This window comes from Pagrus major, chromosome 15 (genome assembly GCF_040436345.1).
Source record: "Pagrus major chromosome 15, Pma_NU_1.0".
Taxonomy (NCBI): domain Eukaryota; kingdom Metazoa; phylum Chordata; class Actinopteri; order Spariformes; family Sparidae; genus Pagrus; species Pagrus major.
The window spans coordinates 31,846,348-31,873,847 of NC_133229.1; the positions used below are offsets into that span (position 1 = coordinate 31,846,348).

The window sequence follows — 27,500 nt, forward strand, 5'->3', positions numbered from 1 at the left end:
TTCTCTGGTTTTAAAGACATGACTCTTTCAGTTTGTTTTGACTGTAGGCTGTTTTATCCATTGTTTCCGTTGTATCCGTTGTTTCCGTTGTATCCGTTGTTTCCGTTGTTTCCGTTGTATCCGTTGTTTCCGTTGTTTCCGTTGTATCCGTTGTTTCCGTTGTTTCCGTTGTATCCGTTGTTTCCGTTGTTTCCGTTGTATCCGTTGTTTCCGTTGTTTCCGTTGTATCCGTTGTTTCCGTTGTATCCGTTGTTTCTGTTGTATCTGTTGTATCTGTTGTTTCAGTTGTTTCCGTTGTTTCCGTTGTATCCGTTGTTTCTGTTGTTTCTGTTGTTTCTGTTGTATCTGTTGTATCTGTTGTTTCTGTTGTTTCTGTTGTATCTGTTGTTTCTGTTGTTTCTGTTGTTTCTGTTGTTTCTGTGACTGACTGAGGGTCGCGTCCTCTCTCAGGTCAACAAAACTCCTCTCCTGAGGTGGATTTTCAGATTAACGGGACTTTAGCGTGCAGACATATTAATCATTAACTTACTGATTAATTCTTTTCTCATTTCATTGATTGTTTCATGGAAACGTTTGAGCCTCTTCCATCCAGCTTTTCATGATTACATGATTGAAGGACGCAGGCAGATGTGTGCACTGACCTGTGGACATATTTATCACAAACCTAAATTCAGGATGAGGACATGAAAACATGACTTGTTTTTTTCTGTTTGTTCAGAAAAAAGGTGGCTTTTTTCTGATTTGTCTTTAAATGAATAAAAATCCAGTCAGAGAACCAAAATGTTCAGAATTTGATGAGTGTGTCCGTCACACGTCAGATTAAAGACAATGTCTCTGTGTTTGGACAGATCACTCCGGGCAGCAAGGCAGCACAGGGTAACCTGGTCCAGGGTGACATCATCGTGGCCATCGATGGCGTCTGCACGGATGGGATGACTCACCTGGAGGCTCAGAACAAGATCAAGATGGCCAACTACAACCTGGCGCTCACCATGAGCAAGTTAGTAAAAACTAAAGAGCATTGTTTTTTTTGTTTTTTTTTAAGTATTTAAAATCAATGCACGATTAAACCAGGGTGTCAGAGACGCCCTGGTTTAGTGTTTATTGTGTCACTCAGCTGATGCTTTATTGGTTTTATCTACAGTGAAACAAACGACAAGGAGTTTTGAAACAGTTAGTAATACTTCACACGTGTTTCTCAGCTGACGGGAGTTTCTCTGCGCTGTGCGTGAAGTTTTTGACAGTGATTTAAATCCATGGTTTCTGTTTAATCTTCTAGTGAAACATTACAAGAACATCCAGTTTGTCATTCATACAGTAGAGACACACGTCATGTAAAGCTAAGGTTGCTCAATATCTTCAGTACATCTGCATTAATTGTTCCTGTGTGATCAGGAGGAAACACTGAGGGTCACATTAAGACTTAAAATGTAGTGGTCCTAAAATCTTTCCTTGAGGAACCCCACACTTTATTTTCAGACCTCAGTGTCGGTGTTTGGACTGGGATCAGAACCGTCACTATGTCAGATTCTCTCTACAACATATTCACGATAACGATATTATCTGGATATCTGTAGAAATTTAAAGAATATCAATCAAATCTTCCTGCGACTTTGTTCACTTTGTGTTCTGTCTCTAATTAAAGAGAGGTGGAGACAACACTGAATATCTTCTCTGGATTATTCACATGATATTTGACCTGTCTGATGACAGTTATTGTGAATGTATCAACAGGTGGGCCACAGATCAAACAGGACCAGAACCTTTCTGACTTATTGTCTGAATAAAGGAAACCATAGGACCAGAGTCTCTAATGTTCTACTTTAGTAATGTAAGATTGGAGATTGTTCTGATGGATCCAAACTGCCTTCTTAGAGAAGTTTAACCGCTGCAGTCTTCAAACTAAAGAAAAGATGTCGGCACCGTCAGGTCCTACTCGTTTCCTGACGGCATCCGACAGACGAGATCTGATAGTTCAGTGAGGAAATGAAAGCTCCTGAGTCTCATCACCATAGACACTCCGGGCCGTGTGATGAAGATCAGTCGTCCAGCTGAAGACGAGGAGCCTCCGTCATGTTGTTTTATCAGTGTGAGGTGGATGGTGATGGACAGCAGCAGCAGGAGGAGGTCAGGAAACAGACCTGATACAATCGAAGCTGTTTGACCTTCACACACAATCATTCCTGCTTTGTTCCCTTCCTGCAGCTCAGAATGAATCTGTGACTGTCAGGATACAGTTTGTCTTCACCAGCAGCTTTTTTGTTCTGTGGCACTAAAATCTTCTTGTGACATTGGACCTTGAGTTTTCTGTGAGCTGCAGCAGGAGGCTGGAGGATGTTTGTTCATCGCTGCTCACGCCTGAATAACTGAGCTCTTCCTTCAGTCCTTCCAGCTGACCTGATTATATGGAGTCCATTCAGTTGCAGCTTCCTGTGCAGAGAACATGAAGCGTCACCTCTCTCTATTATCTGTTGACGTACAGCTCTTACAGTTATTGTGCTGTGACCTCTGACCCTCGACCTCCTCCTGTCTGTTCGCTGAAGGTTTGAAGGCTTTTCTTTATGGCGCCGTCGGTGTGTAGGTGTTTCCTGTGAATGAGAGGCATTGACACAGTTTTTCTGTTTGTTCTGTCCATGTCCTTCTGTTGAGGCGTAAACGGTTCACAGCGACCCACGTATGGAGGATTTATGGAGAGTTTACTTGTACAGAACATTTACACAGTCGTCCTCTGAGGTTCAACCTCCGTGAAGCTTTGACAGTAAAACATTTCTGTGGAAAAACAGGACATGTGAGAGACGGATGGACGGACTGGATGTGGTCGTCGCTCTGTCTCAGGCTGCTGCTCATTATTTGTGTTCTTGCCGAGAATTTCAAGCAAAAAAGCTTTTTGATATTCACTGAAACCAGAGAAGAAATCAGGATTCTGTCCTTTAGTCCTTAATGAACCTCAGTTAACGACAGTGTTTATGTGTTTGTGTTTATGTTTATGTGTTTATGTTTATGAACCTGCTGGTGTCACGTTGTGTTCAGGCGCCAGTAAAAACAAGGGAAAATATATTTTTAAGAAAAAATCAGACAAGTGAACTATATATAATTTAATGACTATTGAAATATTAAAAAATCTTTTTTTTTACTTTACACACTTTTTATGTTGAACATAAAATCAGTGCGATCGAGTCGAGATGTCAGGAAACGGACCAGAACATCTGTGGCTGATTGGAAACAGGAAATTATTTTTTTACAGTCGCACCAATAAAAATGACTTCCTGTAAAATGTCCCACACTTCATAAAACATGATAAACATAAGTTAATTTTTCATTTCACATGTGGATCAGATCAGATCGGGTCGGGTCGGATTGGGTCAGATCAGTATTCTTGTCAGAAATCATAAGATTAAGAAACAAAACACAACAGACTAATAATAAAACGTGTGGAGGTAGTAAACGCTGACATCAGAAATGTTGATCATCACTAACGTTTATCTTCCTGCAGGTCGAAGCGTCCCATTCCGATGATGACACCGAGAATCGACGCCTCCGCTCTTCCCTCATTGATCCCCCACCAACAGGTAACTTTACCCATGATGCATCTTTGCTGCCTGCTGCACTCAAACCCACCCTGGATACTGAGGCGAGACTGATGCGTGATCACCTCTGAGGGAGTTAGTAATGGAGCGTTAACTCACAACACACACACACACACACACACACACACAGTGTGCACTCGTAGATGTCTGGCGCCTCCTGGTGGTCACAGGAAGAACAACATGAACTGAATCCAAGATGTCCCAAAACAATAAACACTGTTGAGTGAAAATGATCTTTAATTCCTGCAAAGTAAAAATATTTTTAGTGTCACAAACATAAAACTTATTATGTGGAGCAAATGTTACAGAAATATGGAAGCCCTGAGAGACAAATCAGAACAGTTTGTTTCTAAGTTTATTACTATTATTTTTCTTCTGTGGAAGAGCTGGGAAAAAAAGTTTTGTCAGTTGGTTTTTGTTTCATGAATGGAAAAAATATTAAATTTAAAAACTAAATAAAGAAATGTAATTAGAAAATTTAAATGACTAATAAATACTAATTAGTTTTGCCTCTCAGGGCTTCAACACATGACAGATGTAAGTGAGGAGACAAAGGCAGCAGAAACTGATGACAGTTTTACATTCAGGCTCGTTTTGTAAAAAAATATGTTAATAAGACATTTTTACAACATTGACAGCAGAACTTGTCTATGAAACATATTGATCACATATTGATAGTTGTTACCCAACATTCTCTGCTCCGTCCCCGTCTCGTCTCCTCCCCCTGACTCCCCCTCCTGCTCCACCTGTAGCCTCAGTCGCTGCAGGTAAACGGCCGGCTGTCGGCCTGCAGTGCCTCCTCCGTGCCTGCAGAGGCAGCGGCGGTCAGCCCCGCTCAGAGGAAGCAGTATAACTGTCCGATCGGCCTGTACTCAGAGGACGCTCTGAGGGAGATGGCAGCCATTCAGGCGGGTCGGCCTGCGGGGTACGTAGAGATGAGGAGGCCGGACGAGACGATTAATGATGAAGTGGAGGAAACATGGCAGGAGATCCACAACGGTCACTCAGAGGTGGAGCTGATCAGGAGCTGAACAGCAGTTTTATTTATCTCAGTTTCACTTTAAATCACAAGCCTGATCTGATTCATGTCGTTCAGGTCAAATACTCGTTAAATTAAGTTCAGTACAAAATGAAAATATAATTGTCCACTCAACACATCCTCACATCGTCAGTGTCGCCCACAACCACATACATCACCGTTCCTCAAACATCCAGCGACAGATGAACTGGATCGTACGCTCGTGGTTCGGTTGGAATAACTACATTATCTACAGAACTTCATTATCTACGTGACGTAACTTCACTTCAGTAGTAAATTAAAACAACTTATCGTTAGGGTTAGGGTTAATGTGTCGCTCTTTGTACGACTTTGCCTCACTTCCTCCTTTGCTGCTGTAATAATTGTAATGGCCACTAGAGGTCGCCGCCTCACACGAAACATAAATATGGGTCTTATTCAGAGTTGGGAGGGTTACTTTAACTTTACCTGAATACAAAACAGAGAAAATAAATATCAATAAGACGACTGGTACAGACTCATCATTCTTTATTTTAAATTTGTAATCCTGTTTTATTGCATGTATCAGTAATCTAATTTCATATTTTTTCTTTAACTCTACTAGAATACCATTACCTCTTTTTGGTATCCTGATTACATGTTACATGTATTCATTTCTCCCAAAGCCTGGTTCTTCAGATGAGGGTGGGCTGGTTCATCAGGTTCACAGCTCAGCAGCCTGATAGTTACAACAGATCATGAAAATAAGATTATTTCTGTGGTTTTTACGTCTTTTAATGAGGAAGTAAAGTCGTCTCAGTCTGAGCTCCACCGCTAATAGCTGCTGTTTCAGTACAGTCAGGTCAGGTTACATTTATTGTCCACATGTCGTCAGCAGAAACAAACAGTTAAAATTAAATATCATCAAGTCCAGTATTTCTTCTCTTTTAGCTCCATTTTTGGTCTCCACCAGCGAGCGCTGAGCGTGAACCAGAACAGTAAAGTTGGGTCCAGACAGATAAACAATGAGCTGAAACTACAAAGCTATGGTGGCTATTTAAAGGCAAAAGATGCTAACATTAGCTACTTAGCCTGGTACTTGACTACATAACATGTTTTCAGAATAGAACAAATCTTTTTGGGTTTTAAAGGGGACATATTATGCAAAACTCACTTTTTCCTTGCTTTAGTATGTATATTTGCGTATCCGGAGTGCCTCCCCACCCCTTAAGCATGATTTTTCGACAACTAAGTCAATGTTTCGTAAACTACCGGAGACAGGGATTGGGTCTCTAAACGAGCCGTTTGGATTTCGACCGGATTGTGACGTCACAATCCGGTCTTTTGCATACTCCAGTCCTCGCGCTGGCTATCTCCTCCCACACTTGGCCAGCTACCTGGACGAGGATCCGCCATTTTCTCGTTCTCGCTTAACTTGTACGCGACAGCCTGACCGCTACCATGTACAACACGACAGCCGAGCACTGCTGCTCTGTCGTAGGATGCACTGATCCTCCTGTTTGGCTACATGGCCTCCCTACCAAAGAGGATATCAGAGCGAAGCGGCTACATTTTATTTATCAGGGAAACGTCCCAGCTTCAGTGAGCAAAAGCGTTACGGTCTGTGCCAGTCACTTCACGCCGGACTGCTTCAGCAACCAGGTCAGGACTGGATGCTGGACTGGCAACAAGACTGTCCCTTAAAAGATGGATCCATACCCACTGTCAATGATGGAGCTGTAAGTATTTAAAAAACAGTGTAGTTTGTGTTACTTTGGCCGTTTAGCACATGCGCTAACGCTAACGCTAACCATCGATGTAAATATGAGGCTGAACTAACGTGAAGTTATCGATGTTGGGCTTACTGGCCGTAGGATTCACGATAATGTTACCAAACGTTAATTTGTCATATCAGCACTCTTTTAAAACATGACAGTGAATTGAGAAAATGAATTAGGATATTGAGATTTTATCGCTTCTAACCGGCCGGTGAACCACTGCTCGGCCGTGAACACGCAGTGGAGACGGGGTGAAATGTCTCGGTTGTTAGCGGACGGTGAGCTGCTGTTCCTCCGTGAACACGCAGAGGAGACGGGGTGAAATGTCTCGGTTGTTCGCGGACGGTGAGCTACGTTAATTCATTAGCATGTTGTGCTAAAGGACAGTGACCTGCACGTCACCTGCAGTAAAGCGATCACTACTTTGTTTTGGAGCCGGAGACAGGGGTCAGCTGCTACATGTCTGCTGTGCTACTATCAGTCATATGCAGGCTTGGACACAGAAAAGTTGCTTCGCAAATGTGTATAGCTCGTTGCCATGGTCACGCGATGCCGTCCTCACGTCTTCCGCCCGGCAGGAAGAGGTGGGCGGCGCACGCAGTAGCTCATTAGCATAAAAGGCACTCAAACCGGCCGCTTAAAACAGGGCTGTGAAACTGGTGTGTAAACACCCCTGCTGTGCTCAATCCTTCGGTGTTTTCCACCAAAGCATGTTACTGTCATTCCATTTAGACATCAAGGAACCATGTCAACAAGCAGAAATGAGCATAATATGTCACCTTTAAGTTCGACCATCAGCGCTCAGACAAACACGTGATGTTTCCTGACAGCAGCTCCTCCTCTGAGATTCCTGCCATGTGGACGACACGTCAGCTGAGCTCAGACTGAACCTCTGTTGACATTAAACAACCAAGAGAAGAAGAAACGAGGGCGGATCAGAACATTCTGAAGATTCTGACAACACGAGTCTTAAAGTCTCAACAAACAACAAAACAACAGCTGGAGCTGCACCAATCAATAGTAACTGATGATTTAACCTTAACTTAAGAAGGTTCTCAGCATGTAGCTCAGTGAGTACAGTGGTGGAGAGTAACTAAGTACAATTACTTAAAGGAACAGTTCACCCAAAAATTTAATTTCTGTGATATTATTACTTTTACTCAAGTAAATCATCAGATTACTTCTTCCACCACTGAGTGATGTGACTGAGTGAGGAGGAGCTCATCCAACAAACACATTACTGTACACACACACACACACACACACACACACACACACACACACACACACACACACTATCCTGCAACAGATTAAAATACACACTTCCTCTTTAGCAGTTGCAGCTTTACAAAGCTCTGATGGGAGGGAAGTGTGTGTGTCTGTTACCATAACTATTCATAATCATATCGCACACACACACACACACATACAGTTTCCTCAGTTCACAGTGTGATTCGGTTACTGTGTCACTGACGAGGCCAAACACCTGTTGGTTCCTCTGGCTGCAGTTAAAGGTCAGGGAACCTTCTGGACACACACACACACACACACTCACGCACACACACACTGCCCTTGGTTTACCTCTGCAGTACGACACTCGTTGCCTGGAGACTCGGACCTAAAATGATTGAACATGATGGATGAATGAAGAATTTCTGTTTGTTCAGATTGATTCTCATGTTTGTATGAAAACATGAAGCAGGAAGCAGCTGATTAGCTTAGCATCTTAGCATACAGATATACCATATACTCTTCTTCATTGTGGCAGTCTTGGTCCGTTCTGTGACGATGGACTGATCAGCTCTTCACAAAGTTTCTTTGGTTTTAACAGCTGATGGACTGTAGATCTCAGTACACCTGTGAGAGGACCCTCTGAGGTCCTCAGACCAGATGTTTCCCCTCAGTGTCTCTTCATTAAACTCTCTCCTCACACAAAGATTGGTTGGAGTGGTTGACCTCTGACCTCTGTTTCTCCCCTCTGTGTTGTCATTCATGTTTTCTAACGACTTCCTCTTCTCTCTCCTCTTCATCTCCTCGCTGTGGCTCAAACCAGGTCGTCCCCCTGCCGGCCCAAAGTTGGTACCCTCCTTTTTTGCTTATTGCATCCTGGATGTGTTGTGCTGTTGTTTGGACCTTTGAAGGCATGCTTTGGTTCTGTGGTGTCAGTGTTCCCTGTACATACGTTACAGATAATAACAGATCAGAGGAAATAGTTTCTCCTCTTTATGTTTCTAACACAGAAACATTTAGCTCGAACACTCTTCCTCTCGTGTTGTGAACTGATTGAAACAGATTGGAATATCAGGTACATTTGAAGGTGAAATTTCAAATAAAAGCCTCCAAAACATCAAAGCCTGAGTAATAAGCCTCAACACGATATGAGTCAGGTAATATCCTGTCCTGACGACCTGACAGGGCGTCGGGCTCAACAATCGATCCTTTAATCTGGTGTCGTAATCATAGCTGTAATAATGGATCTGTTGGATCTGTTGGATCTGTTGCCTCAGTGTCCAGACAGAAGAAACACAGAGTCTGAATCTTTTTGTCTTCTCTCTCCGAGTTTGATAAATTCCACGTGGGTGTTGTTGGTGTTGACCAATAGGAGCAGAGAGCGCTCTTTACCTGTGAACATGGTGAAGGGAAGGAGATGATGCTGTTGGGGCTCAGTGTTGCCAGATCTCATGACAGAAACAAGCAACCAGACCTGTGGAAAACAAAGACGACAGATGATATAATCATTAATGTGTACGAGACAGAAGCCACTTGATCACTTATATTGATCTGATTTAAGAAACTCTATCTTGGAATTTTACATTTGCCTTGTTAACTCTAAGGAAGTGGAACATGAATAAATGAATGAATGAAAAACAAAGTGAAGATTGACTCGTCCTTCACTTCAGTACTGCTCCGTCTCTGTAGTTTGATTTCATCCCTGGCGTTGTGTTGTGTTGTGTTGTGTTGTGTTGTGTTGTGTTGTGTTGTGTTGTGTTGTGTTGTGACTTGATTCTTGTGGTTTGCTGTGTGTCCATGAGGCTGATTGTGTTTTTCAGCTGAAGAGACAAACAAGTTTCCAGCTACTGAAGCAGCAGAGACTTAATTAACTGTCAGAACCCCTCCTGGGTCATGTTCTGCTGGTGTGTGTGTGTGTGTGTCTGCATGCGTCCTCACACACACACTGATGTTATTAAAAATAGAGACCGATGCTGAATGTGACTGATGAAACCTCAGCTATGTCTCTGAGACAATCGTCTCCGTTACGTCTCGTGGTATTTGACTAAAGGTCACAGTGTTCGTCTGAGGCTGCTTGATGCTGAATAAAATCAAACTCACCGTCTCTGGCAGAACCGTCGGGTTCTGGTGTGTTGGTTTGATGGTAATAGTTATTATTACCTGCCTGTTGTGAAAAGAACATGAAGTATTTCCTCTTGTTTCTGTGGCTGTAGACAATCAGGGAACATTCACAAGACAAATTAATCTACTTTATAAAGTCGTTCTCAAGCTTTATTTGACTTAGATCCAACCATTGAACCAGTAACCACAACAGCACCAGAGTCCCTTAACAAATGTAGTGATTTTAAGAATTTTGAGTTAAAACAAACTTTATAAATTTTGTGAAACTCTGTCTCTGACAGATTCTTCATTATTTGTTCCTTCTTGTAAATTCAGCAAATGTTCTACATGAACTTCTTTCTGTCTTTGTGTAGAAACATGGAGTCTGTTTGTCCCAGTGATGGACGGGTTTATTTCATATAGAGCAGGAAGTGACATCACATCACAGGAGGTCACTCAGATGCATGTTAATGTAGCTGTGAACAGTTTGGTTTGAAGTTTGGTGTCACAGGAGAGTTTTAGTTTCTGTTTCTGAGGCGTCTCCGTCCTGATGACGGTGAAAGTGTTGCAGCTGTGAAGGTTGTTGCATGAAGAAGCAGTTGAAAGCGTGTAACCAGGTGACTGTTGCTTGAGGATGTGATTGGTTGTTATTGGCTGTGAGCATGACGGCCTCCATGTTTCTTCTTTTAACACCAACTTTTGACCCCGTCGCCCACCTCACATACCTCCCTTCTTCCCTTGTCCTCCAACTATCTGTCCACTTCCTGTCTTCCTCTCCGTCACCACTCGTCCTCCTCCACGTCACCTCTCCTGCCATCAGCGCCGGCTTCATCCCCGGCGCTCTGGACACCGCCCTCTCCACTCATAAGCCCATAGAGGTGAAGGGCCCCGGCGGTAAGGCCACCATCATCCACGCCCAGTACAACACGCCCATCAGCATGTACTCACAGGACGCCATCATGGACGCCATCGCAGGGCAGACACAGGGGAAGGGGCATGATGCTGGGTGAGAACACCTCCACCTCCACCTCCACCTCCTTCTTCTTTTCACTCCTGCTCTTCCTCTTCACCATCTTTTTGCACGTTGTCCTTCTTCCTCCTTTTCCTTCTTCCTGTACTTCTATGTTCTCCTCCTCCTCCTCTTCCTCCTCCTCCTCTTCCTCCTCCACCTCTTTCTCCTCCTCCTCTTCCTCTTGCTCCTCCTCATCCTCCTCCTCCTCCTCTTCTTCCTCCTGTATGTTTCCTCTGTTCCTGTATCGTATTGGCTCGTACACAGTCGCTGGTCTGGTTGATATTTGAAGTTAAAGTTTGGACTTTGTGTTTTCTGGAGGTTGTGTTGTGTCTTGTGTTACAGTTGTGATGCTGCAGGTGGTTGTGTTGTGTCTTGTGTTACAGTTGTGATGCTGCAGGTGGTTGTGTTGTGTCTTGTGTTACAGTTGTGATGCTGCAGGTGGTTGTGTTGTGTCTTGTGTTACAGTTGTGATGCTGCAGGTGTTTGTGTTGTGTCTTGTGTTACAGTTGTGATGCTGCAGGTGTTTGTGTTGTGTCTTGTGTTACAGTTGTGATGCTGCAGGTGTTTGTGTTGTGTCTTGTGTTACAGTTGTGATGCTGCAGGTGGTTGTGTTGTGTCTTGTGTTACAGTTGTGATGCTGCAGGTGGTTGTGTTGTGTCTTGTGTTACAGTTGTGATGCTGCAGGTGGTTGTGTTGTGTCTTGTGTTACAGTTGTGATGCTGCAGGTGTTTGTGTTGTGTCTTGTGTTACAGTTGTGATGCTGCAGGTGGTTGTGTTGTGTCTTGTGTTACAGTTGTGATGCTGCAGGTGGTTGTGTTGTGTCTTGTGTTACAGTTGTGATGCTGCAGGTGTTTGTGTTGTGTCTTGTGTTACAGTTGTGATGCTGCAGGTGGTTGTGTTGTGTCTTGTGTTACAGTTGTGATGCTGCAGGTGGTTGTGTTGTGTCTTGTGTTACAGTTGTGATGCTGCAGGTGGTTGTGTTGTGTCTTGTGTTACAGTTGTGATGCTGCAGGTGTTTGTGTTGTGTCTTGTGTTACAGTTGTGATGCTGCAGGTGTTTGTGTTGTGTCTTGTGTTACAGTTGTGATGCTGCAGGTGGTTGTGTTGTGTCTTGTGTTACAGTTGTGATGCTGCAGGTGGTTGTGTTGTGTCTTGTGTTACAGTTGTGATGCTGCAGGTGTTTGTGTTGTGTCTTGTGTTACAGTTGTGATGCTGCAGGTGTTTGTGTTGTGTCTTGTGTTACAGTTGTGATGCTGCAGGTGGTTGTGTTGTGTCTTGTGTTACAGTTGTGATGCTGCAGGTGGTTGTGTTGTGTCTTGTGTTACAGTTGTGATGCTGCAGGTGGTTGTGTTGTGTCTTGTGTTACAGTTGTGTTACAGTAGCAGAGTGTGTGAGGTCACAGGTGACGTGGTGTTTCAGGTGTCTGGGTCTTTATGGTTAAATGTGTTTCCAGCAGTGAGACTCTGCAGCTGCGTGTTGGCTAATAATCATATCTGTGAATGTGGTGTGACGTGTTTGGTACCAACATCAACAGAACATGTGATACCAGCAAGTAGCTGAGCAGCTCTGAGTACAAGACTTCTTAAAGCCTGTGGACAATCAGAGGTTCAGATCAGAGGTTGTGTCGTGTTGTGTTGTGTTGTTGTTGTTGGTGTTGTTGTTGTTGTGTTGTTGTTGTGTCGTGTTGTTGTTGTTGTTGTGTCGTGTTGTTGTGTTGTGTTGTTGTTGTGTTGTTGTTGTTGTTGTTGTTGTGTTGTGTTGTTGTTGTGTCGTGTTGTTGTGTTGTCGTTGTTGTCGTTGTTGTGTCGTGTTGTGTTGTTGCTGTTGTTGTTGTTGTGTTGTCGTTGTTGTGTCGTGTTGTGTTGTTGCTGTTGTTGTTGTTGTGTTGTTGTTGCTGTTGTTGTTGTTGTGTTGTCGTGTTGTGTATGAACCCTTCTCTGTGTGTTCCTCCTAACACTCTGTACACTAACAATCAGTTTTCCATCTTGTTGTAAACTTGTGTTGACGGCTGATCTTCTGTGTGCATGAAGAAGTGATGTTGCTCCAGACGTCCTCAAACACACACACACACACACACACACACACACACACACACACACTCCCCCTGCTGTGTCACATCCAGCTCATTTACTGAGAAACAGCGTTCACATACAAAACGTCTCATTTAAAACATGAAGTTCTGAGTTTCTTCTTCTTCTTTTGGTGCTTTATATCTTTAAATGTTCTGTCAATCAAAAACATGTCAGATATCTCTCATGTGGCTCTCTTGTGAACACTTTCTGATGACAGCAGCCATCTTCATCTCCATCCTCACAGTCTCCTTCTTCTTCTTCATGTCATGCAAATCAAATCAGAACCAGCTCAGTACCGCTTCTTCTTCCATCTCATGTAAAATCACATCAGCTGTTTGCTTGTGTGTCTTTTTGGCAATGACAAAACATTTTAGTGCTCCAGGTTTCAGTCAGGGCGTCCAAACTTTACCAAAAAACCCTAAACGTGGCTCCCAGTCCCTGAAGCTTCAGCTCCAGTGTGTTGGTGTTGACTCGGTTTGGTTTCGGGGGTTTGGCGCCCTCTATCTGTGGTTGCAGTTCTCTCCCAGTTAAAGGGCATCTTGTAGACAGCGCCTCCGCCGTCTACCAGGCTGTCCAGAGTGCAGAGAAGGACCCGGAGCTGGGCAACAGGGGGCGCCGCAGTGTCAACATGCAGTCCAAGTCCTTCCGGGTCCTCACCCACATGACCCGAACTGAGTCCAGTAAGTTCCTGTCCTGAAATGCTGAGTTTAAAGTCTGAGAATTTCAATTTTTGGGTGAACAGTTCCTTTAAAACTGAGCATGCTCAGTAATGTCTCCTCTCATGTTTCCTGTCTGTTCCAGCACCAGGAGAGAATGAGGAGGAGGAGGAGGAGGAGGAGGTGCTGAGGAGGAGCAGGTAGGCAGCAGAGCTCCATTAAACAGCTGCTGACCTCACCTGTACAATCTGCCCCGCCCATAAACACATGGCCCCGCCCCCTGCATCGTCTTACTGCCCCGCCCACAACACATCATCTCATTAGATAGCGAGAGAGTGGAGTTAACGAACAAATGATCCTGAACTCATCCTGACCGCCCCTTAAAGTGACTCAGTACATTTACTCGAGTACTGTACTGAGCCAAACTTTATCTTTGATGTTGAAAACCCTTTTGCAGATATCTGGAGATTATTCATCAAACTTATCTCTTAAAGAGGAAATCATGTTTTTCCTGGATCATCTTTCTGAGTTCAGAGTTCTTTTTTCACTTGCCTCTCAGGGCTTCTGTAGTACGAAGATCCCAAGTTCCCTTAACTGACTTCATTCCTCTGTGCTCAGATTTTTAAAAAATAATAAGGGTCCTGCACTGAGTCTGCAGCAGCTCACCGAGAGTCTAAGAGTCTGCAGCAGCTCACAGAGAGTCTGCAGCAGCTCACCGAGAGTCTAAGAGTCTGCAGCAGCTCACCGAGAGTCTAAGAGTCTGCAGCAGCTCACCAAGAGTCTAAGAGTCTGCAGCAGCTCACCGAGAGTCTGCAGCAGCTCACCGAGAGTCTGCAGCAGCTCACCGAGAGTCTAACATTCTGCAGCAGCTCACCGAGAGTCTGCAGCAGCTCACAGAGAGTCTGAGAGTCTGCAGCAGCTCACCGAGAGTCTGCAGCAGCTCACCGAGAGTCTGCAGCAGCTCACAGAGAGTCTGAGAGTCTGCAGCAGCTCACCGAGAGTCTGCAGCAGCTCACCGAGAGTCTAACAGTCTGCAGCAGCTCACCGAGAGTCTGCAGCAGCTCACCGAGAGTCTAAGAGTCTGCAGCAGCTCACCGGGAGTCTGAGAGTCTGCAGCAGCTCACCGAGAGTCTGAGAGTCTGCAGCAGCTCACCGAGAGTCTGAGAGTCTGCAGCAGCTCACCGAGAGTCTGAGAGTCTGCAGCAGCTCACCGAGAGTCTGCAGCAGCTCACCGAGAGTCTGAGAGTCTGCAGCAGCTCACCGAGAGTCTGCAGCAGCTCACCGAGAGTCTGCAGCAGCTCACCGAGAGTCTGAGAGTCTGCAGCAGCTCACCGAGAGTCTGCAGCAGCTCACCGAGAGTCTAAGAGTCTGCAGCAGCTCACCGGGAGTCTAAGAGTCTGCAGCAGCTCACCGAGAGTCTGCAGCAGCTCACCGAGAGTCTGAGAGTCTGCAGCAGCTCACCGAGAGTCTGCAGCAGCTCACCGAGAGTCTGCAGCAGCTCACCGAGAGTCTGAGAGTCTGCAGCAGCTCACCGAGAGTCTGCAGCAGCTCCCTCAGCTGGTCAGCTGTGTTGGGATATGGCTGCAGATAAATGAAATGTGTCGCATTATTTTTGGGGGACCAAAAATATTCACATAACACAAAACAAATAAACAATCAGGTGAAACACTAAAATATCTCTAGTTAATTGTGAGTAGTGTCCATCATTAAGTAACATTCAATTGTTATAGGTGTGATGTAAAGAGCTGGTGTGACCAGCAGGGGGAGACTACATCTGAAATAATAATAAAATAAACATAAATAAAATAACTGCATGAAATAAGGGAAAAGTTTTAGAATTGAAGCCCTCCCATGAACACTAACTATTATATGTTTTAATCCACTACATTTATTTGATACATTTCAGATTAATAATACTTAATTTATAACCAAAAAAAGATGAGACTGGGTTGATCTCCTGGAGTAAATTAAAAATATACTCAGCCACATTTGTCTGACTTCTCAATCTAGGTAACTGAATAATCCCATAATTCTCTGCTGTATCAATAATTAATCAGAATCAGAAATACTTTATTGATCCCCGAGGGGAAACAGCTGCTCCCATTCAAAAGTCTTAGAAAGTCTAAAGGTGGTCACAGTGCGAGTGTCAGGCCTAGGCTTGGAAGGAGGACTCAGGAGCAGAATTAGGACAATTAGAGCAGGCTTTTATTGTGAAATATGTTTTCTTTACTTGAACGCTTAGCAAGGTGACAAACAAATAGGCTATAAAGCACAATATCTAATCTGCAGGCTGAGAAAACAAGCAACAGCACTACAACAAAATGAGGCAAAACAACCTCAAAGAAAAAGGAAACAGAAAATCACTCCTGAGGAGGCAAATAAAAGGACTAAGAACTAAACTACTCTGGCTCACTGGCTATGAAAACTTATAACAAAAAAATCACTCCAATCGGAGGAAGAAGAAAAGGCTGTAAACATAAATTACTCTCTCGACTGACTATGAAAATGAATGAGGGCTGGGGTGCGTGACGAATACAACACTCTGGCACAGAACAAAGGGAGACGCAGACTATAAGACACATCAGGTGAGGGAACACAGGTGGAAACAATTAGGGATTAGGGGAGACATCAGACTGGAGGCACATGAGGAAGGGCAAGTGACCTGAAACTAGAGGAGAATTACTTTTCAAAATAAAACAGGAAGTTCACGAGACACAAAACCCAGGACAAGACACCCCTCACCGCGGTGTGACAGTGAGGAGTTAAACTGATCATCAGATGATTCTGAGCTGAACCAGACGAACTAATCACACATTAAACTGTAACAACAGCAGCGACACACTAACATGAGTCCAATGATGCAGCTTCGGTTCTGATTAAAGTTGGTACTGATCAGTTAACGAGCTATTACAGACTGTGACCTGAATAATAATCAATATGTGGAGCTTAATCTGTCAACCACATTTTAATCCAGACTTTAAAAACATTTTTCTTGTGACTGAAGAAAAATGTGTCCTCTCCAGTGGACGTCATGTTCTGTCTGTTCACATCACATTTTATTCTCTTTGTTTTACTCTTTTTTAAAAACAGTGATATCAAATATTCTTCAGATTTCATCTAAATAAAGTCACATTTTAAAATACAAAAATAAAGAAATAAAGAAAAAGTTATTGACATGACTTTCACTTGTATACGATCAGGAGACGATCAGGAGATGATCAGGGCCGCTGTAAAAAAACAGAACAACTGAGTTGAGACTTTTTTTCCACAATACTGAGTTTAAAGTCAGAGCTCCAACATTTTTTACAGTGGTCCTAATCATCCGCCGTGTGTATGCAAGTGACAACAAACACTGAAAAATAATTATTACTTTTGATTTAGTAAGTCAGTGTCAGTTTCTGGACAGAAGACAGAAAGAGGAGCGACACCACACTGGAGATGAAGATGAAGAGGAACCTTCGTTTAAGGCTCAATAACAAAATGAAGGCAGAAATCAGATTTTTATTTATTTTTTGCAAAAGAAAAAAAACATGAAGAAATGGAAGAAAAATCAAACGTCACATTTTCTCGACGCTATAACGCCTGAGCAACATGGAGATCAATAACACTTAACAATAACACTTCACAATAACACTTCGCAATAACACTTCGCAATAACACTTCGCAATAACACTTAACAATAACACTTCACAATAACACTTCACAATAACACTTAACAATAACACTTCGCAATAACACTTCACAATAACACTTAACAATAACACTTCGCAATAACACTTCACAATAACACTTAACAATAACACTTTGCAATAACACTTAACAATAACACTTCGCAATAACACTTCGCAATAACACTTCGCAATAACACTTAACAATAACACTTCGCAATAACACTTCGCAATAACACTTAACAATAACACTTCGCAATAACACTTCGCAATAACACTTCACAATAACACTTAACAATAACACTTCGCAATAACACTTCACACACTTCAATAACACTATATATATGTATATACATATATACATATCTATGTATATAGATATATATATACATATATATTACTGTATACTGTATATATAATTAATTAATAATTATAATATATACTGATATGTATATAACTAATAATTATATATATACTGTATATATAATTAATGTAAATCAATCTTGGTGTTGTGTTGGTGTTCATGTTGTTAATTGTTGTGTTCTGTCCGAGTGTTTGGACAGATGCTTTGGCAACATTGTTGTTAAAACTTTCATGCCAATAAAGCCCCTTTGAATTTGAATATATATATACATACATATATGTATGTATATGTATATATATGTATATATATACAAATATATATGTATGTATATATGTGTGTGTATATATACACATATATGTATGTATATGTATATATGTATATATATACAAATATATATGTATGTATATATGTGTGTGTATATATACACATATATGTATGTATATGTATATATACATATTTATGTATATATATGTATGTATATCTGTCTCTCTCTGTCTCTCTTTCTGTCTGTCTCTGTCTCTCTGTCTCTGTCTCTTTGTTGCTGCTAACACACTTCCTGTGCTTCAGCCCTACTGAGCATGCTCCAGCTTCTGCTGACTCCGCCCCCACCGCTCCGCCTGCTAGCGCCGCACTGCAGCCTCTGGACCCCGTCCCCGCTTCAACTGGCCCCGCCCCTCACAGGTAACCAATCAGCTGTGAGCTGATCTGAGTGAAAGACGATGATTGGATGAGTTTGTTGGTATTATCATGGCTGTCACACTCAGTGATCATGTGATCACGTCTGGTCATCGTGTGTTTACTGATGAGGTCACAGATGTTTGTTTGTTTGTTTGTTTGTTTGTATCTGAAGATTTATGAGATTTATGGACAACAACACATTGAATCATTTAACCCTTTGCTGACTCTTGTTTCACTTTATTCAGCAGGTTCATGTTTGTTTTATGTTTTAAGTTTTTATTTATTAATGTTGACTTGAAGTTTAATGATACAACTTTTGATCTGATTAAAGCAGATTTGAACTGACTGAACATTAATTAGGAGTTATCCTAATTGGTCCAGATGATGAGTGCTACAGTTTGGGGGCCTGAACATTTTCAGATGTGGAGCCATCGCTGAAATGCCGCTTGGCGGCCATTTTACTTTCCACCATAACTAAATTGTGTATTTTGCATCACATCTCCTGAACCCAACATGACAACACAGACAAGGTGACTGCTGCCTCCATGTTTCCATGGTGGAGGATTACAACAGAGAAACAGAGCGCTGTAGTGACCACGTCAGAAGTTAGCATTGCTCTGGTTCCTCATCTTCACAGATGAACTCCACTCTGTGATGTTTGAAGGTAAATTAAATGTGTAGCAGTAAAACAAGCAAATCTCCACCGAAAGTTGAAATAAAGTCAATTTTTTAAAAAAAGAATAAAGGAGAGCTCAGTGAAATTAAATGAAACTATTTAGAATCAAAACTTTAAAGGAAAGTTAAAGAGCATCACAAAAAAACAGGATTTAAATCAGGAGTCCTCAAACTTATTACTCTGTTCGAGTTTAGATGTCTGAGTTAACGATATGCACCTGAATGCACCATTAAGTCTGTGTGTGTGTGTGTGTGTGTGTGTGTGTGTGTGTGTGTGTGTGTGTGTGTCACACCACGGGGCTGGATTCACTTTGAGAAGCTCTGGTTTCAGTAATCACATTATGGTATGGACGGAGGATTGAAGGATTTGTCTGTTTTCCAGCTCCACAGTTAATATTGACCCTCTCAGTTCTCCGTAGTTTGACTGAATGTTGTGTCTGCTGTGATTTGATGTTGTGTGTGTGTGTGTGCGTGCGTGCGTGCGTGCGTGTGTGTGTGTGTGTGTGTGTGTGTGTGTGTGTGTGTGTATGTGTGTGTGTTCAGCTGTGATCTGGATCAGAGTTCAGCTCCTGGAGGATTCTGAGTTTGTAGTCAGACGTGTTCAGGTTGAACATCTGGGACTGTTGTTAGGAGCCTGTTTGACTGTGTTGTGTTTGTGTCTGAGGGACATGTCCGTCTCTTTAGCTGCTGATCACTCCTCCATGTTGACCAGCTCGTCTCTGACTGTGTGTGCCTGCTGTTATCAGAGCTTGTGGGCTGAAGTAGGAATTGACAGATGGACAGATCTCAGGTCCATGTCAACCTCTTACAAGACACTGAAAACACAACAAACACAATACGAAGAGGCAGGAAACATCTGAATTATCACCTGCAGCAGGTTTACCTCTCAGGATGCAGATCGCCATGGTGACCTCTGCTGTTGTGTCTCCACACCTGCAGCCTGAAGCGACAGTCTGCTGCTGGTTACAACTTCCAGCACAAAGCTGCCGTCTCCAGGTATCAACACCGGCAGGGATCCAGCTCCGGTCCACACGCTGCCAGTGATTAGTCTGCTTCACGCTACATAACAAACCATCTGCCTTTAAACAGGCTTCTTCTTCTAAAACTCCTCGAAGGCCCATGAGTGGATTTCAAGTCTCAGTATGCTTCAAGTAACCACAACATCACCAGACTCCCTTAACAAATGTAGTGATTTTAAGAGTTGTTGAGTTAAAACAAACTTTATAACGTAGTGAAACTCTGTCTCTGACAGATTCTGAATCATTGTCTCCTTCTTGTAAATTCAGCATTAAATGAAAACAGTAAGTTGTGTGTTTCCTTGTAAAAAGTGTCAGTTTGTGGCAGCATGGCTGCACCAGCCTGTCTGCTTCTGTGTCTAAAGTGCTAAAGTCTGACCTGCCAACATTTAGCAGCTGTTTGAACACACTGTTTACACTGATTTCACCATTTACACTCAGTTTATGAAAGAGGAAACATTTTACAGATACACTAAACAGTAACAAATATCGCTACTTCTTTGTCCCCGTGGAGAAAGTCCCCAGACTCCCTTAACAAATGTGTCAGTTTAGTGAGTTGTTGAGTTGGAGACACTTTATAAACTGTGTGAAACTCTGTCTATGACTGATTCTGACTTATTTGTTCCTTCTTGTAAATTCTGCAAATGTTCTACATGAACTTCTTTCTGTCTTTGTGTAGAAACTTTGTGTCCGTTGTGTAAATCCCTTCGTAAAATGAAAGTTACAAAAGTTGTCTGACCTGGTTCTATTGGACTATCCTCTTCATTTGAAGCATACTGAGGTCTTTGTTTTTAAAATGGGTGACCCTGATGGGAATTGAACCTCTAACCTGCCAGTGTTGGTGCATTGCTCAGTGCAGGACCATGTAACCGTTGAGTAATAAGACTTAACAACTTCATCCTGCAGGCTGAATCTCTTCTAACTGGCTCTCAAGTCCAGCTGTCACATGTTTATCCTCTGTTATTTCTTACAGGCTGGTTGTCAGGCTGGTTTGTACTCATCTGCTTTCTTTATTAAAACTGTCACTAACCTTTGAATATCCTGTGTGTACAAAGGTAAACACCCAGTGAGCACTGATTAGATGATTTGCAGGTTTTTATATAATCACTATATTTCAGCATTTGGGCCAGTTTGATATTGAATTCTGAAATACTACAGAAATATTAACGTTACGTGTAACAGAGACGACTTCTAACCTGCAAATCAACAAATGAGTGTTTGTCACAGGTGAGTATTTCTGCACATTTACACATTTGGCATTAAAAGTTGGAACTACAAATGAAACTTGGTCTTTTGCAATGAGTTCAAAGTCGCAAGAGGAACTTCCTGTTCACAAACTAAAACAACCGTTGCTGCAGGATAAAGATAAAGTCATTGTTTAAACCCACTTTACTGATTTGTAGTCATCTTGTGTCCCTTTGTGTTAATATTTGTGTCTTTGTTGTTTCTCATTAAGTCGTTTTGTCTCACTGTAGTCATTTTGTGTCTCTCTTTAGTCGTCTTGTGTCACTTTGTCTCTGGTTTGTGTTTCTTTGTAGGTATTTTTGTGTGTCTCTGTTTATTCTGTGTCTCTGTGGACATTTTGGTCACTTAGAATAGAAGTTCTGGTCCATGGACCGCCTCACCTCTTGGGCACTGTGCCTGTGCCCAGCTGGCCCACTGTCGTCCAGGAGATGAAACAAAAACCAAGTTGCATAAAAAAGTTTCAAACAGAAGTCTGAGAAAGTTTGTGTTCAGTGTGACGGCAGTGCAGAGGACGTGTGTGTCTGTGTGTTTGTCATGGATCAGATCCGTTTTCATTGTTGTAAAACTTGTAATAATGACGCCTCAGTGAGATATATATGTATATGTATATGTGTGTGTGTGTGTGTGTGTGTGTGTGTGTGTGTGTGTGTGTATATATCACAGTATATGTATGAATCAGCATGTTTCCGTGCCTCTGCAGCCCGTACGCTCAGCCTCCTCCGATGCATCAGGCTCCACAGGCCCCGCCTCCACAGCACTACCAGCTAATCCCCCAGCAGTACCAGCAGCCTCCCACGCAACAGTTCCCGCCCACGCAGCAGAGCTCCATTCAGATCCCTCTTGGCCCCGCCCCTCCCAAGGTGGTCAGCACTGCCTGCATCTACCCCTCCCAGCCAGGTGAGTACGCCTGAGAGCTGACCTGACAAACAGAGAGGCAGAAGAAGAAAACACTAACAGCCTTCTTCTCCTTCAGCTCCGGCTCCTGCTCCATCTCTAATCCCACCTCCTCAGCCCCGCCCCCCAGCTGCTGCCCCCGCCCCTGCTGGCCCCGCCTCCGCTGGCAGACCCCCCTGGGTGGCTGACCCCAACTTCGCCGATAAGTTCGACCCCGGTAAGATGACCACCACCGTGAAGGTGCAGCCGCTGCCCCAGGCCGCCCCTCCTCCACCAGCATACATCCCCAACCCCTCCCCTGCTGCGCCTGCAGCTCCCAGCCCCGCCCCCATCACCCCAAGCCCCACCCCTTTCTCGCCCGTGGCGAGGGGCGTGGCCCAGAGGGCGGAGAGGTTTGCCGCCAGCAGCCGTACGCCTCTGTGTGGAGCCTGTAACAGCGTCATCAGGTGAGTCAGACCTGCTGCTGCTTCTTCTGTGGTTTTGATTATATATGAAATATGATAATTTCATTTACATCTCAGACTCATTTGTTCTGCTGTAACTTTAAAAGAACAATTTAAGAATTAAAAAATGATGAAAGACAAGAAGACCTAACATGACAACCTGTGGTTGTCGTCTGCAGGGGCCCGTTCCTGGTGGCTCTGGGTCGGTCCTGGCATCCCGAGGAGTTTAACTGTCACTACTGCCACATGTCTCTGGCTGACGTCAGCTTCGTGGAGGAGCAGAACAACGTCTACTGTGAGAACTGCTACGAGGAGTTCTTCGCTCCCACCTGCGCCCGCTGCAACACCAAGATCATGGGGGTGAGATGCTCCTCAGTGCACCTGCACACCTGTATACCTGTACACCTGTACACCTGTACACCTGTACACATGTATACCTGTACACCTGTACACCTGTACACATGTCACATGTATACCTGTACACTTGTACACCTGTACACATGTACACCTGTACACATGTACATATGTACACCTGTACACATGTACACATGTACACATGTACACCTGTACACATGTCACATGTATACCTGTACACTTGTACACCTGTACACATGTACACCTGTACACATGTCACATGTATACCTGTACACTTGTACACCTGTACACATGTACACCTGTACACATGTATACCTGTACACATGTACACCTGTACACCTGTACACATGTACACATGTACACCTGTACACCTGTACACCTGTACACATGTACACATGTACACCTGTATACCAGTCAACCTTTTTGGGGTAATGAAGCCGCGTAAGTCGAGACGCGCTCTTCGAGGCGTACCCCCACTCTGACTCTCAACCTCCCTGGATCCTAGATGGACCAGAACCGTAGACGACCTGCTCTCCTCCCCCCTCTCCTCCCCTTTCCCTCCCCTCATCAAACCTTCCATCAATTCAATAAAGTGACCTTTACACTAAGCGATGGTGGTCATTGTTAGTGAAGTTGTATTTTTGTGTCTCTTAGTCATTCCGTCATATCTCTATAGTTATTTTGTGTGTCTTTGTAGTAATATGCTGTCTCTTTGTGTCTCCTTGTGTCTCTTTGTGTCTCGTTTTGTGTATTGAGTATATTGTACCATTCATTTGGTCAATATTGATTGATTTTTAAATCAAAGACAATAAATCAGCTGTGGTCTGTCTGACGTGTTGTGTCATGTGATGTGTTACAGGAAGTGATGCACGCTCTGCGGCAGACGTGGCACACCACCTGCTTCGTGTGCGCAGCCTGCGGCAAAGCCTTCGGAAACAGCCTTTTCCACATGGAGGACGGAGAGCCGTACTGCGAGAAAGGTATGAAGGTGGTCAGGGGTCAGGGGTCAGGGGTCAGAGGTCAGGGGTCAGAGGTCAGGGGTCAGGGGTCAGGGGTCGGTCTATCAGCTGTAGATTGAGTGTTTCAAAGTGTGTCTCTGTGTCTCTGTCAGATTATGTCGCTCTGTTCAGCACCAAGTGTCACGGCTGTGACTTCCCGGTTGAAGCTGGTGATAAGTTCATCGAGGCTCTGGGTCACACCTGGCACGATACCTGCTTCGTCTGTGCGGTAAGAACCAGAACCAGAACCAGGTCCAGGTCCAGATCCAGAACCAAAACCAGAACCCAATCAGTTATTTAAACAGTCAAACACATTTGGCATTAAAAGTCAAGGCAGATGGTGTTGGCTTCATCTGTCAGGATTTTGAGATCTGATTTTCATCATATTATCATATTTTCTGACTCCAACCTCGTAACATCCCTTTGATGATCCGTTACACAGCTGCTACGGTTGAGCGGGTTCTCATGTGATCCATCTTTGGAAAGTTAAGATTCTTATTCTGTTTTTTCACTGATGAAAACCAGTTTGAGATACAATCACAGCAGCAGACACAAAAAACACTTCCAACAAGGAAACAAACAGTGACGGAGCTCACAGAAGAAGTCTGTTAGTGAAAGGCCCGGTCGATCCAGTCCAGTACGACATATGGTCCAAAACACATTAAGACATCCGTACATGGCGATGCCTCATTTGATCCAATATGAGATCATATGCCCGCCCTACAGCCTACAACAGCCTGTCTTCCCTCCTCTCTGTCCTCGGACACAGACAAAGACAACATGAAGTTTAAATGAAATGAAAGAATTAAACTTCTGTTTCAAACTTTCACTGTAAGTCAAAGCCAGAAGCCTTTAAAATGATTCTGACTGTTGTGGAAACACTTCAAATGAGTCCAAACCCAAACCTGTGACTGGACGCTGGTCCTGGAAGGAGATGACTATATTTGTGTTAACTTTGTGTTACCAGATCCTCTTTGAATGTTTCCTGACTGTAACGCTGCCTCGTGTGTTACCTGCAGGTCTGCCACGTGAACCTGGAGGGTCAACCTTTCTACTCAAAGAAAGACAAACCTCTGTGCAAGAAGCACGCTCACGCCATCAACGTGTAGACCGACAAGCTACGACAACGACCGCAAACTGCCGACAACAACTCTTACAGAAGTGTGTAAACTACAAACTACACTTTGGTTTGAGACTTTTCTCTCTGAGCATAAATATTAAGCATTAAAACGACGCTGCCTGATGATTCTGCTTCAAAACAGGAAGTCATGATGTTTTCTGTCGTCCATCAAACCACTTTATTCTCAACTGTTTATTTTCTTATGTTTTCTACCAGAAAAACTGTGTGTGTGTGTTTAATGTGACCGCTGTGCTGTTCAGGTCACACAGGAGCAGGTGGAGGAGGTGGAGGAGGAGGAGGAGGAGGTGGAGGAGGAGGTGGAGGTGGAGGTGGAGGTGGAGGAGGAGGAGGTGGAGGTGGAGGTGGAGGAGGAGGAGGAGGTGGAGGTGGAGGAGGAGGAGGAGGTGGAGGAGGAGGTGGAGGAGGAGGTGGAGGAGGAGGAGGAGGTGGAGGAGGAGGAGGTGGAGGAGGAGGAGGAGGTGGAGGTGAAGGAGGAGGTGGACGGAGGCTGGAGTGTTTAAATCAAAGTAACATTCACATCTAACTGATAAATTAACTGACGTATGTAAAATAATATTTATGTTACTAACAACTTAAAATGAAGAAATTATTCAAATCAATATTTAGAATAATAATGTGATTATGTGATAATTTGTTGTTTGGATTATACATCAAGTATAATTATACTTGATGTATAATCCAGATATAAATGTAAATGTCGTCATTCTCTTTACTTTTCTGCCTTTAAAAGATGAAATAAAGGAAAGTTCATCATTTAAAAGGAATTCTGTAATTCCTATTAATATTTCATCTTTTACAGACAAAATAAAAAATATTCATTTTTATGAATTCTACAAAAAAATGTAACTTATTAATGGATTTAATTATAAAAGCTTATTCAGAAAAATATCTGAATTTACATTTGAGTTGTATTAAGCAGTAACACTGAGCCTCCGAACACTGAAGTCTGTCTCTTGAATATTGTTCTCTTCATATCTTGAACTCGTCTTTGTGCCTGTTTTGATTTCGATCTCTTGAACTTTATTTTTTTCACTTCACTAAAAACTAAAAACTGTTTTAATAATGTTTGTTCGGCAGCAGCTCCTCGGGCTTCAGAGCAGCATCACTGTTACATCTTAAAACTCTTTATTTCCTGTTGTGGTTTTGATGTGAAAGTGATCGTCTCTGCTCTCAGTCCCGCCTCAGTTCTGGGTCCGGTCTTGGACCTGGTCTAGTCTGGACTGAGGTGGCCTGACAGAGCAGCACATGAAGAAGCCTTATCCGACCTGTGATGTCAGAACTGACACTGGCAGTGAATGTAACATGAACTTTTCACTGCAGCAGCTGAACCTGTGAGCTTTGAACCTGAGAAACAAGTCGAAGACACCGACACAAAACTCCCCGACCTCTGGGTCCTGTGGTACCACGTCCAGGTGCAGGTTGTCCTCGTTATGGTCCTGTTCTGTGCTGATGTCTCAGCAGCTAGCTAGCTAGCTAGCTAACGTTACATTGCAAGAGTGCAGTTCTGCATCCTGAAAAAACTCGACCCTCTGTGTGAAACACAAGTTTTTTTGTGAGACCCTTTTTGTTTTACAGTACAAATACTTCATCACTGTACTTCAGTCCATGTTTCAGGTATCTGTCCTGTACCTGAGTATCTCTGAGACTTTCCCTCTCTACATCTGAACACAAACATCTGAACTTTCTCCTCCTCACAGCTTCAAACAGCCTCGTTACTTTAGTTTGATGCTTTTGAGGTGAATTATGGATTATTGTTATTTGGCACGCCGCCTTCCCAACATCCCAAGACTGATGTCGACCTATCAGAGCACATCACGCACGGCAGACGCAGCGAGACGAGACAAAGACGTGAACAGACAGAGAGGGAGGCTGGAATGGGGAGAAAAGGCGTGTTAGTGTCTCGTATCTGCAGAGAGTTTCTTATTTTCTCTCTTTGTTGCTGCTCGGGACGCTTTACCAACCCAACATGTGGCTGTTTGACGTCCTGGGAATGAGACTCAACTATCAACTATCTTTGTGGTGCGTTCTGGAACAGCTGGGACAAATCCTACTGATTCTACCTTTAACTTTAATAGTCTTTGAATTATATTAATATGACGTGAGCTTCAGTTAGCTTTGACCACAAACTCTGATACTCTGAGTACATTTCAGAGCCTGTACTCTATTACTTTTACTGGAGTACAGAAGTAGAATCAGTACTTCTACTTTTACACAAGTATCTGAACTACTGGAGGACAGACTGTGAGGACTCTGACTCCTCTGCTGGTGGTATTGAGGTATTTCCTGTCACGCGGGCGTAGAACGTACCAGCTCGTTGGTCGTTGGCTGTATTGTTGTGTCTGTGGTGCGTTCATGTGCAGCTCTTTGGCTGAGACACAGGAGACGTGAGGCGATGCAACAGTCGGCCTTTGTTGCTGCTTTCAGCCTCTCAATCGGCGCTAGTGGCCACGTAAAGACGCAGTGGTCTTCTACCCTGTAACTCTGGTCCGAGGCAGTCGGAGATGGGAATGCATCGTCATAACACGGGTGGTTCTGGTTCTGTTGGACCTCTCCTGAAGAAAAACCTGCTGTA

The 27,500-nt window shown here is 43.5% G+C and overlaps 1 protein-coding gene across 1 annotated transcript in view; it reads left to right on the forward strand.

Annotated features, from left to right (window-relative positions):
* The window catches only part of LOC141009855 (LIM domain-binding protein 3-like), a 39,161-nt gene extending 14,120 nt beyond the window's left edge, over positions 1–25,041 (forward strand). Inside the window, 13 exon segments of the mRNA XM_073482582.1 lie at positions 849–1,000; positions 3,494–3,569; positions 5,655–5,679; positions 6,635–6,650; positions 10,513–10,698; positions 15,517–15,559; positions 19,769–19,812; positions 21,778–21,978; positions 22,022–22,417; positions 22,594–22,774; positions 23,649–23,769; positions 23,901–24,016; positions 24,807–25,041. Coding sequence (XP_073338683.1) covers positions 849–1,000; positions 3,494–3,569; positions 5,655–5,679; positions 6,635–6,650; positions 10,513–10,698; positions 15,517–15,559; positions 19,769–19,812; positions 21,778–21,978; positions 22,022–22,417; positions 22,594–22,774; positions 23,649–23,769; positions 23,901–24,016; positions 24,807–24,896 — 1,647 coding nt within the window. The 3' untranslated portion in view covers positions 24,897–25,041.
* The last annotated feature ends 2,459 nt before the right edge of the window (positions 25,042–27,500 follow it).